The sequence below is a fragment of the Anoplopoma fimbria genome, chromosome 13, assembly GCF_027596085.1.
Source record: "Anoplopoma fimbria isolate UVic2021 breed Golden Eagle Sablefish chromosome 13, Afim_UVic_2022, whole genome shotgun sequence".
NCBI lineage: Eukaryota > Metazoa > Chordata > Actinopteri > Perciformes > Anoplopomatidae > Anoplopoma > Anoplopoma fimbria.
In genome coordinates this window covers 12,769,793-12,782,586 of record NC_072461.1, presented here as the reverse complement: position 1 = coordinate 12,782,586, position 12,794 = coordinate 12,769,793, and the positions used below count along the sequence as shown (strand labels likewise).

The 12,794-nt window shown below is 39.7% G+C and overlaps 1 protein-coding gene across 1 annotated transcript; it reads right to left on the bottom strand.

Moving 5' to 3' along the window:
• Positions 1-500: 500 nt before the first annotated feature.
• Positions 501-11,645, bottom strand: fxn (frataxin). Its single transcript, XM_054611377.1, has 6 exons — positions 11,418-11,645; positions 11,218-11,298; positions 10,625-10,716; positions 10,424-10,544; positions 2,642-2,739; positions 501-865 (listed from the first exon to the last, which is right to left on the bottom strand). Exons 1-6 carry the CDS (start codon positions 11,517-11,519, stop codon positions 727-729), a joined length of 633 nt encoding a protein of 210 aa, XP_054467352.1. The 5' UTR covers positions 11,520-11,645; the 3' UTR covers positions 501-726.
• Between the last annotated feature and the right edge of the window lie 1,149 nt (positions 11,646-12,794).

Sequence of the window (12,794 nt, the reverse complement as noted above, 5' to 3'; positions counted from 1 at the left end):
TATTATTAATCACATTACTATCCCTATTTTCATAATTATAATTCTACTGTAATAATTGCTGCTGTTATTATAAGTAGTCTTATTATATGAATCATTTATGTCATATACATTGAATGTGTTGTATCTCTGTTATGCTGCTCATTCTGTACACATGACATCTATTGCATTCTGTCCATCCTGGGAGAAGGATCCCTCCTCTGTCGTTCTCCCATAGGTTTCTTCCTTTTTTCTCCCTGTTAAAGGGGTTTTTAGGGGAGTTTTTCCTGTGCCGATGTGAGGGAAGGACAGAGGATGTCGCATGTGAACAGATTGTAAAGCCCTCTGAGGCAAATTTGTAATTTGTGATTCTGGGCTATACAAAATAAACTGAATTGAATTGAATTAATGTGCTTAATAAATGTTGGCAGCAGGCACAGTCCTCCAACCAGTAGAACTTAGGAGGATTCTATGGAGACTGAAAGGGGCTGAATTCCACATCTACAACTGTAGTTTGTTTTTTTCAAATATTTAATGAAATCATCATGAAATACATTATACACATTTCATTATAATAAACCACGTAGATAACAACACGTTTAGATCACTTTTTAAATACAACTGCTGTGGAGTTGTTGTACATTATATTCATATATATATATATATATTCTCTGCGTCTTATGGTCTGATACATTTGCTTCATGAGTCACTGTGGTTCTACTGTACACAGGTCCTGAGAGGTGTGGGACCTCAGGAGTAGGGCAGGTCTGATAGGTCCATGTTTTTATTGAAGATGATGGAGAACTCTTTAGAGAGCAGCTGGTGGAGGCTCGCCCCGTCGTGAGCGTACACCCAGCGCTCCCCCGTCCAGTCGTAGCGCTTCGGTCCACTGCAACGAGAGACGCCAGGGAATTAGCTGAGACGTTTAACAATTCCAAGAAAAAGATAGTGAATTTATTTATTTATTATTGCGGCAGTGTGACATAGTACCAACAGGTGACCAATTAGACAGACTAAGGTGAAATGAAACATAACACAAGAAGTATGATCAGACATTATCATCTGAATATGCTGCGAGTTGTTTGTGTGCATGTGTGAAAGCGTGTTGTTTACGAGTGTTGCATATTCAAATATGAATAATTGTGACAAGAGGGTGTCTGAGAAGGAGAAGGGCAGAGAAATACATATGTAAATGAATAAATACATGGTAATGGGAATACAAAAATAGTAATAATAGTAAAAACAAACATGCAGTTGTATTTATGTCACTATTTCAGGCGCATGCAGCTCGTCCATTGTAGGGAAATGGGAAATGTTGTTCACGTACATGTATGTAACTTTAACGCAAGTGTTCATTTCAATGCATTTCCTCCAGGCATGCAAACTCATCAGGTGTTAAAACAGAGAGTCAACCGCACCGCCCTAGATGGTGCATTCTGCCTAGGATTTTATATATCTGGCAAAGGCACCAAATGCATTCAAAAGTTAAAAAAAGGCTGCTGGTGAGGTAGAAATCCTATTTCTCTCTTTAATGAAAATTTTGTCCTTATTTGAACTATCCAACTATATTTTAGAATAAGTAACTTTCCCAAAAGGATACAGGTCACAATATGCTATAAAACTGAAAAGCATCTATCTATGCTATGAAACTAAATAAACCAGAATGCATAGAACAATAAGAAAATAAAACATTTGCATTAGATGGAGTTTCACTTGAGTTAGCTCCACTTTGGCTTCATCTCAATGTAAATGCCAATTACTTCTGAAATTTGTCCAAATCATGCTCAATATTACTTTTCTATTTTAGTTTCCATTAGGCACTGGTGTTGATGTCACTTCTTATATGCTTCATTTGTTTTTATTTGTTATCTGTATTTCTACTCTGAATTTTTTTATTGCTAATGGTCTCAGTAGTATTTATTTTACACTTAAATAATTGTGATCATATTGTTTATACATGTTTATATTTTGATTCTTCTGTTCTTATCTTTAATGAAACTCTGGCACAAAAATGTCCTTCCAGATTATTAAAGTTCTAGCTTATTTTATCTTATCTTATCTTAAATGTTGATTCTGGTTGAAAGCAACAGGGATCAGGAGTTTGGCTCTTTTTTTTTCTCTTGTCCCGGTGATCTGCCCATCTGGGGGATGTTGTTGATTGTGAGTTAGCGTGTTGGACGTGTTCCCAAACTCTTATCTCTGGCTGATGAAGCTGCAGTCGGGACTTGCAGCTCCGTTTTCGGTAACATCAGTGTGACTAGCTTGTTGTGCTGACCTCAGCACACGAAACTAACAGCCTACGGGTAAAAGTTTCGAGGTGAAACCAACGCTGTTGGTGATCATCGTCCAAATTGTTGGCACACGCAGATGAGAAAAGCTATTGTGATGGATTTACAGAGCTGGGAATCCATTTATCTTTGTTTTGACTTGGTTTAGTCAAGTCTTTTAGGCTTAGTGCAGAGACGAGACAGCTGCAGACAGATGTTTTGAGAAGCACTGTGTGTGTGACGGTTGGATGTGTGTGTGACACGCTAAGTGCAGAGGCTAACATGCAGCTTGTGTGTGTGTGTGTGTGTGTGTGTGTGTGTGTGTGTGTGTGTGTGTGTGTGTGTGTGTGTGTGTGTGTGTGTGTGTGTGTGTGTGTGTGTGTGTGTGTGTGTCTCACCTGGTGGGAGAAGAAAGCCAGATCTGTCTGTTGGGCGTCTGTTTGTTGATGACGTAGGTGCCGTGGTCTCTGCCCACCTTCACCGTCAGCACTCCACTCTGTACATGAAACAAAGACGGAGGAGACATTAACACACTTATTGTGACAAATTTCAACAACAAACAACAAAACTATTGTTATTACATTTTAGAGGGCTTTAATTTTGATATTCCACATTTAGCATATACTGATATTGAGGGCTTGATCTTTTGAAATGTATTCTTTATTACTAACTGACTTATTATTCAGACAATAGAAATTTCATTTTTCTATGGAATACAGTTGGCAAGGCCAGCAAATCACCCACCCAAACAAACAGGGGAGGGAGGCTTCGGCAGACTACGTTGAATGCAGCGCGTGGGAGAAGTTTAGATAAACAAAAGCAAGACAAGCTAACAAATGCCACAGCGAAGTGGATAGCTACAAACTGCAGGCCGATTAGTATTGTGGAAGATGTCGGTCTGAGGAACGTTCTTAGGATCGCAACGAATGACGGCACATATGAGCCTCCCTCAAGACGCACCGTCACTACAAAAGCGAAACAAACTAGATAAAACGGTAATGCCCTGGCAGTGGCAAATAGCTTTGGTTTTATATTTGATTTGATTCCATTAATGTTTAAGTTGAGATTTACAAGAAATATTTTAACTGCTACTGTGTAAAGGGAATACTGCTGTTAAAAAGCACCTTATTTGTTTAAAGTGTTTGCAAACCAAATTTTATTTCACTTTCGTTCATATAGCAGTACTTTTAAAATAAAAGTGCGCAATACACTACTTTTGAATTCATTATTGAATTTTGCGCATAACAATGCGATTAATCGCAGAAAATCATGCGATTAAAAATTGTAATCGTTGCCCAGCACTAATATATATATATACAGTGGGGCAAAAAAGTATTTAGTCAGCCACCAATTGTGCATGTTCTCCCACTTAAAAAGATGAGAGACGCCTGTAATTTTCATCATAGATACACTTCAACTATGAGAGACAGAATGGGGGGAAAGAATCCAGGAAATCACATTGTAGGATTTCTAATGAATTAATTGGTAAATTCCTCGGTAAAATAAGTATTTGGTCACCTACAAGCAAGATTTCTGGCTCTCACAGACCTGTAACTTCTTCTTTAAGAGGCTCCTCTGTCCTCCACTCGTTACCTGTATTAATGGCACCTGTTTGGACTTGTTATCAGTATAAAAGACACCTGTCCACAACCTCAAACAGTCACACTCCAAACTTCACTATGGCCAAGACCAAAGAGCTGTCAAAGGACACCAGAAACAAAATTGTAGACCTGCACCAGGCTGGGAAGACTGAATCTGCAATAGGTAAGCAGCTTGGTGTGAAGAAATCAACTGTGGGAGCAATTATTAGAAAATGGAAGACATACAAGACCACTGATAATCTCCCTCGATCTGGGGCTCCACGCAAGATCTCACCCCGTGGGGCCAAAATGATCACAAGAACGGTGAACAAAAATCCCAGAACCACACGGGGGGACCTAGTGAATGACCTGCAGAGAGCTGGGACCAAAGTAACAAAGGCTACCATCAGTAACACACTACGCCGCCAGGGACTCAAATCCTGCAGTGCCAGACGTGTCCCCCTGCTTAAGCCAGTACATGTCCAGGCCCGTCTGACGTTTGCTAGAGAGCATTTGGATGATCCAGAAGAGGATTGGGAGAATGTCATATGGTCAGATGAAACCAAAATAGAACTTTTTGGTAAAAACTCAACTCGTCGTGTTTGGAGGAGAAAGAATGCCGAGTTGCATCCAAAGAACACCATACCTACTGTGAAGCATGGGGGTGGAAACATCATGCTTTGGGGCTGTTTTTCTGCAAGGGGACCAGGACGACTGATCCGTGTAAAGGAAAGAATGAATGGGGCCATGTATCGTGAGATTTTGAGTGAAAACCTCCTTCCATCAGCAAGGGCATTGAAGATGAAACGTGGCTGGGTCTTTCAGCATGACAATGATCCCAAACACACCGCCCGGGCAACGAAGGAGTGGCTTCGTAAGAAGCATTTCAAGGTCCTGGAGTGGCCTAGCCAGTCTCCAGATCTCAACCCCATAGAAAATCTGTGGAGGGAGTTGAAAGTCCGTGTTGCCCAGCGACAGCCCCAAAACATCACTGCTCTAGAGGAGATCTGCATGGAGGAATGGGCCAAAATACCAGCAACAGTGTGTGAAAAGCTTGTGAAGACTTACAGAAAACGTTTGACCTCTGTCATTGCCAACAAAGGGTATATAACAAAGTATTGAGATGAACTTTTGTTATTGACCAAATACTTATTTTCCACCATAATTTGCAAATATATTCTTTAAAAATCAGACAATGTGATCTCATTTTGTCTCTCATAGTTGAAGTGTACCTATGATGAAAATTACAGGCCTCTCTCATCTTTTTAAGTGGGTGAACTTGCACAATTGGTGGCTGACTAAATCCTTTTTTGCCCCAATGTATATACACCTTTTTTTTTTTTAAACAGAAAAAAGTTGCGCACATTGCATCATAACAATGTCTGCACCGGGCCAATGCATGGCTTTCCCCGGAGACTAGGCTGCAGCTTCATCACCTCGCCCGGGATTCTCCAAAGTTTTGAAGTATTTTAGATACGACAATGTGGTGCTCTGTGAGCAAATTGGAAATGGCTTATCAGAGCAGCAAAACTGCACATTGATTACAGTACATTAAATACACTAATCATTTATTCGACAAAATGGTATGAGTGTCAGTCGACTAAGAATTTATTTCGAGGACAGCCCTTATATTAACAATCTTTCTTCATTTCTTTCAGATAGTGTCTTTATTTAGAGACCGGACATGGTTAGCCTGGCTTAGCATAAAGAATGAAGACTGTGGGGGAAACAGTTAGGCTAACTGTATCAGGCGGCAACCTCTGGTTCTGAATAGTGAAATCAATGCTTCATGTCTTACACCTGCATTCCCTCTACTGTTCATCAGGGGGCGACTCCTCTGGTTGTATAGAAGTCTATGAGAAAATGACTCTACTTCTCACTTGATTTATTCCCTCAGTAAACATTGTAAACATGAGTTTATGGTCTCAATCTCTAGTTTCAAGTCTTCTTCAATACAGCATGATGTCCATTTAGTAAATGATGGTCCATTTAGAGTCAAATAGACCATAAAGCAGAGTATACTTTAGGGCAGGGCTTTCTGTGATTGACAGGTCTCTACCAGAGTCGCATACGGCGTCTTTACGTCTAAACTAAACTATCCCTTTATGAACGCTTAAAACCTTGGTCATTTAAAGCCCCTCTAACAGGGCTTTAGAGATTGAGAAAAGATTGAGGATTGCAGTTAAGGTTCAAGACCAAAAAGGCATAAGGAAGTAAAGAGTGGACTGCCTCTTCTTGATTATTCCATAAAGATTTACTCCAGCACCTCTCTGAGACCCTCTGCAGAGTGCAGCAATGCCCCTGGCTCTTATTTAGCCAGCAAAGTTACAGCTCTCTTGATTCTGCTCTGTGTGTGTGTGTGTGTGTGTGTGTGTGTGTGTGTGTGTGTGTGTGTGTGTGTGTGTGTGTGTGTGTGTGTGTGTGTGTGTGTGTGTGTGTGGTTTATGGCCCCATGTGTCACTGAAGCTAGTTGAAAAAGGGTGTCAGCTGCCAAGATTGGAATATTGTCCAATCAGTCAGAGCCAGCAGAGACAGCCGCTGTCCAACCAAAACGATTACACACACACACACACACACACTTTATTAATCAACCTCTCATGGATCACACTGACAGGGTGGACGATGTAACAGGAGGGAAGCGGAGGGGGGGGACGGATGTAAAAAATGATAAAGAGACACAGGACGGTGACGGTCACGTGGATCCCGTGGAGGGGACGTCCCAGAGAAAATCTTAACAATGCCAGGACAGACAGACAGACAGACAGGAGCACAGTGCAGTGTGACGGTGTGCACTCTACATCTGCCTAAAACACAAACAACACATCTCTCTCTGGTACTATCCATCAGACAGCGAGACAGCCTCCACGTCAACAGCAGCTGTTATCGGCGCCGGGCATCAATAAAGGAAGGCCGACACACATGGGACCCAACGCGGTCCAACCCGTCCCCCAGGCGATATCCCGCCAGTCTCAGCGGGAGATGACACGTGCCCCAAAAAAGCATCAGCTCGTAGGAATACATCACAATACTGATCGGTTCGTTTTTGGGGCGTCTGATACACTTATTAACGGCGAGACTTTAATGATTAGAGAGAGTGAACACAACAGGGTGCGGTCAGCATGCTAACAATGCTGACAGTCAACATGCTAATGCACTGATGTTTAGCAGGTAGAATGTTTGATGAATGATTTTCTTTCTATAGAAAACTATAATTGACAGCGAGATTCCAGACGAACTTCCTTCACCACCGCTCCAAAAAAAATCAACCGTCTATTGTCATCTTTAAAGGTTATTTGCATAAAAACTATTCCAATTATTGGGAATTAAACAATTATCATTTAAATACTTGATTTGATTAAAAAAATAATCAGTTGCTTAAATAATGTATTATAAGCAGCTTAGAGCTACTCTTAAAATAAATCCCTCTCTAATATCTATTTGATGTTGCTGTGAAAACATCTGGATTTATTTTCTATTGACAAACAAACACATTTTTACAAGATTACATTTGAAAAGATCACAATATCATAATTTACCTTTGCCCCATATAATGTGGCACGTGTGTAATAGTGACCAGCAAAACAATATAAGAAATATGCGTCTGATCAGCCGGTCACTGGTCATGGCCGATTTCGATCCACTGCTCGGTGCATCTCTATAGCTTGGCATGTTAGCAAGCTAGAACTAGCACTTAATAAAAAGTATGTCTGTACAAAATGTCATAGCACTCCATCCAAAAAAATATCAACCTTAGTCAAAGGATTAACTAAGTCAGCAGGGACTGAAGAGCCACACCTCATTATAGAGGGGCCATGAGGTAGCAGCGATGCTAAGCTAGTGTTTAGTTGCTGCTTAACCTTACCTTAACCTAAAACTACCTTAAACCTAACCTTTACGTAATCTTAACCTAACCCTAACTTTAACCTAACCTTAACATAAAACTTACCTTAACCTAACCCTAACCTTAACATAAACCTAACCTAAACCTTACCTTAACCTGAACCTAATTTAAACCTAACCTTTACGTAATCTTAATTTAAACCTAATTAACCTTTACGTAATCTTAACCTAAACCTAACCTAAATCTACACTTTCCCTAACCTAAACCAAGTCTTCATCTTAAAATGTAATGATTTGAAGTTGGTGAGAACAATGTTATCAAAATGTATAGAAAAAAAACCTGCCAAATTACCCTCATATTGGAAAGAAAACTAAATCTGCTCTGGCTTCTCAATGTCCTCCTGCTCTCTGGTCCTCTCCACCTGTCCCTCTGTCCTGAAACTGTATCCTCCTCTCTGATAGGTCAGGGTAGGTCGCTCACCGTTTCTGTGCATTTCCAGGATTTACGTTTTTTAAGCCTCCAGCCGGATAAACTCAAGCGGCCTGCCAACTAAAACAACGGTCTCTAAGTGTGTCGATTCTACTGGGCAAGAAATCAATAAAGCACCAGAGCCCGGCAGCCAAACAACGGGCCCCGTCTGGAACAGCTTTATGGAGCAGAGAGAAGTAACGGGCTGTGCACAGTCACACCTACAGCATCTCTACACACACTCCTACATCTCACTCTCCTCTGGCCGATACGTGTAATAAAATAACCATTTAACTATAGCAAGTTTAGTCTCTAAGGTGTATGAGCATTATCGACACCTAACGTATTCGTATCAGTTCGTTGCACTTATTGTATTCGTATCAGTTTATTGCACTTATCCTATTCGTATTAGTTTGTAGCACTTATTGTATTCGTATTAGTTTGTTGCAATTATTGTTTTCGTAGTAATTTGCTTCTGCACTATACTTTTGCTCTGGTTTATGCTTTTAGATGCTTGTTTAAGAAAGGAGATGCACTTGTGACTTCTGGTGACTAGTAGTTCTCTTGAATACCTATGTTGAATACACTTCCTGTAAGTCGCTTTGGATAAAAGCGTCTGCTGTAATGTAATGTAATGTAACAATTATAGTCCAAAATGACGCGAAATTGATTAGTTTTAAGTGAAATCTGCACATTTTCAAGATACCTCTAAACCCATTATCTACTAGTAGCAGAACATCAGAATGTAGGCTAATTATGATCGCTGATACCATCCGATACACACACCAACATGGGAATAAGTGGAGTAGCAGCACCTATTTGTTACACTTCAAGCAGTGGCGATTGGCAGATAGGGATTCATAATTTCTAGTCACCGGTAGCAGAAGGGAAGGTGGGGGCAATACAAGACAAAGCTGAATTAATAACGTGGGTGCAATGGATAGTGCTGGTCCCAAACAGGGCGAATAAATAAATTACATTAGCAAGACGCTATTACTAATCTGCCTGCAGCACAATCAGTAATCTCGCATACAAATTCCACATCTCTGTATTCTTGACTTTGTTTCTTATAAAGTGCTTTGTGCTTGGAGACGAATAAACAAAGTAAATCTGCCAATAGGCTCTTTTGAAATTAGTAAATCTTGCGCAGAATCCATCACCGGCGATCGCAGCACAATGCATTCCGTTAAGATTTGTGCCCGACTTGATCCCAACTTACTCTGACGTCACACACACGTGGGCAAGGGGTGTTAGGGAGTACGACTGAATATGTATTAAGTTTCATTGGCATGAAATGGATCTGTGTTAGGTCTGATAAACTGTATCAAATGGCGTCGCAATCTAGAGATGTGAAAGTTTCTCGATTCCAAGATGTATCGTGAACGATTCTGCACAGATGCTGTGACAGAACTGCAGCTCAGTGTGAGTCTTTACTGGGGTTTTGCCATCATTCACTGTCACGTTAGTTTCTCTCTCCTCTCCTCTGATCTCTGTGTTTCACGGAGCAGAGAGACTGCATTCAAAAAGACAGACAGTCGGCTACCTCTGTTTCAACAAGGTTAGGCGAAAAAAATTGTGCACGTCGGCTGAAATCCAACCGCAGTGTTGTTAAACTAGTCGGGAGATGCAGAAACTTAAACAAAGTTAGGGTAGAAGAGCTATGAGTAAGTTACAGTAAGTAACTCAACTAAAGTCTGCTAGCTAGGCTAATTCATACAGTGCAAAATCATTCAGGAAGTGCCCTGTCTTAGAGCTGCTATGTGAAAACCTTACTTTTGTAGATTACAGCATACTTGTAACACACTGCAGAGGGATTTAAGGTTGTTTTTTTGTACTCTTTATGTAGTATAGTGAATTTCATAGATACTGGAATTGAAAAGATGCAGCTTTCTATACTATAAACTGATTTTTAAAAGCACTTTCTATATAAAAAGTGAGTTCAGATTCATCTGATTGCTTGTATGAAAAAGTAACTAGAAAATTAAGGATGCGATTCAATTAGTTTGCTTCCATGCAAGCAAATTTATTTTTGCAACCGGAGGAGTCGAACTCCTGATGGCAGTTAGGAAGAATGCTTTAGTTTAAGGCACTTCTGCACCGGCTTCACTCGGCATAACCGGAGGTTGCCACCTGGTTACAGCCCAAAAATGTCCCATTCACGAGAATGGGATGGATGGACGTAGGGGGGTGGACAGACAGGCTGATGAATGGACATCCCAACATCATAATGCCTCTGACCACGGCTGTCGCCACCGACCTGCTGACCGTTAACAGAGAACAGAGTGACTTACGGAGTAGACAACGTCGTAGTCTGTTCCGGTGAAAGCTTCATCCGTCAGGTCCTCAAAATAATCGGTCAGAGCGTCCAGTGTCTCCTCTGCCAGCTTGTCATACGCGCCTTCGGACAGCTCACTAGTAGAGGGCCACAAAAAGCTACATATTAGTTTAGAACAAATAACCAGTGATGCTAATATGATAAAAGAGTAGTTAACCTTATATGCACAGGGGGGGGTTTCTCCAGCCTCTGTTGTGTCAGGTGGATGTTCTTCCTCCACCTTACACCACCAACTCTATTCTCAAACCACTGACAGAGAAAAACTGAGGTCAGACAGTAAAGAACTCACTAGTTATCATCAGAATCATATATGTTCATTTCTTTATTGCGTGTGCGCCATTTGGTATAACTTTACCATTTATTCTCATGGCATTTCACCTAAAAAATACATGACGCATTTAGAGGACAAAATATGAGACGGTTTTGTTGTAAACTCTATAAGTTGCGGGATGTACAGTACCAGTCAAAAGTTTGGACACACCTTCTCATTCAACTACTTTGAAGAATCTAAAATATAATATAAAACATATTCTGGCTTGTTGAGCATTTGTTTGTTTACCACATAATTCCATACGTGTTCCTTCATAGTTTTCTATGTCTTCAATATTAATCTACAATGTAAAACAAATAAAGAAAATAAAATAAAGAAAAAACATTGAATGAGAAGGTGTGTCCTAACTTTTGACTGGTACTGTAGGAGAAGACATCATGAAGTGTGTCCTGTCAGTTATTTCTGGAGGCAGAACTTACTTTGTTTTGAGGTTGACAGACGGGAAGCAGCGCGTGCGTGGTAGACGGACGAACCCCCGACATGTGAGACAAGCTCCTGAGCTGGAATATTAAATAAAGTTAATATGAGGGTTAATACACAGTGTCAGTGAGCTATGATCTAAGATGCGACGGCTAACGGTAGCTAACTAGCTTAAGGTGACGCTGTTAGCTGACGTTACCTGGTTAAACAGGCTCCTTCTGCTCAACATGTTGAGCTGTGTCTTCACGAGGTGACATATCACGTGCGAATAAATACAAGGCGTTTTAGTGAGAGAAAACATAGTAGTTAAAAAAAAGTCAAAGATGCTCTATGTGCACAGGGTTCACGCCGCTGTCCTGTGTCGGTTTTGTTCTTCTTCATGTATATGGGCTGGCCGCAAACCAACGTTCAATGTCCACACTGCCACCTAGTGGATGGGAGTGTAAACTCTTCTTCGTCTTCTTCTACTTCTTTTTCTTCTTGATTTTTTTCTTCTTCTACGATCACCTTCAGTTCTTCTTTTGTTTTTATTTATTTCATGTCACACCAGCAAGAAAACGCAGGCGCTTATTCCTCTATAACACATCATCACAGGTATCACAATAGGTAAAAATGGGTTAATAACTTTAACATATAAAAACATTTAACAACATAAAGAAAAAAAATATATATACATTTAAAATAAATCTGTATGTACCATTAAAGTGATACATATATATATATATATATATATATATATATATATATATATATATATATATATATATATATATATATATATATATATATATATATACAGTACCAGTCAAAAGTTTGGACACCTTCTCATCCAATGGTTTTTTCTTTATTTTTTTTCTTTATTTTTTATACATTGTAGATTAATATTGAAGACATCCAAACTATGAAGGAATACATATGGAATTATGTGGTAAACAAACAAATGCTCAACAAACCAGAATATGTTTTATATTTTAGATTCTTCAAAGTAGTTGAATGAGAAGGTGTGTCCAAACTTTTGACTGGTACTGTATATAAAAAAAATCTTTATGTACCATTAAAGTGATGGTTAGCAGGTCTGTATATATATATATATATATATATATATATATATATATATATATATATATATATATATATATATATATATATATATAGTATTTTCAAACCACCCCTATCTGATATATTTTGAAAAAAAGATAATTCTGTGTGTGACGCAGTAGAAAATCGCCTGACGGAGTGGAAGGGGCAAATAGACAATATGTACAGTGGCTCTGCTGAAGCTTTGTTGTAATCTTGATAAGAGTTGACCTCTTAAATCTTACTGATTTACCAGTCCATAGTAGATATGGTGTTGGACAGAGTGGAATAAGAGTTTTCTTAACAATCTTACAGCTACTAAAGAGGAAATTAATGCCTGGTTGTTTCATTCAATAATATGTAAAGGTGAAAAGAAGTCTCCTGCAAAATACAACTTCATCATGAATATTTGGAATTAAGGTATGAAGAGACAGTCTGGGTACAGGGTCCCTTTAGGCAGTGAAGGACACTTCTGGCTGCCTTTCACATACATGGATGG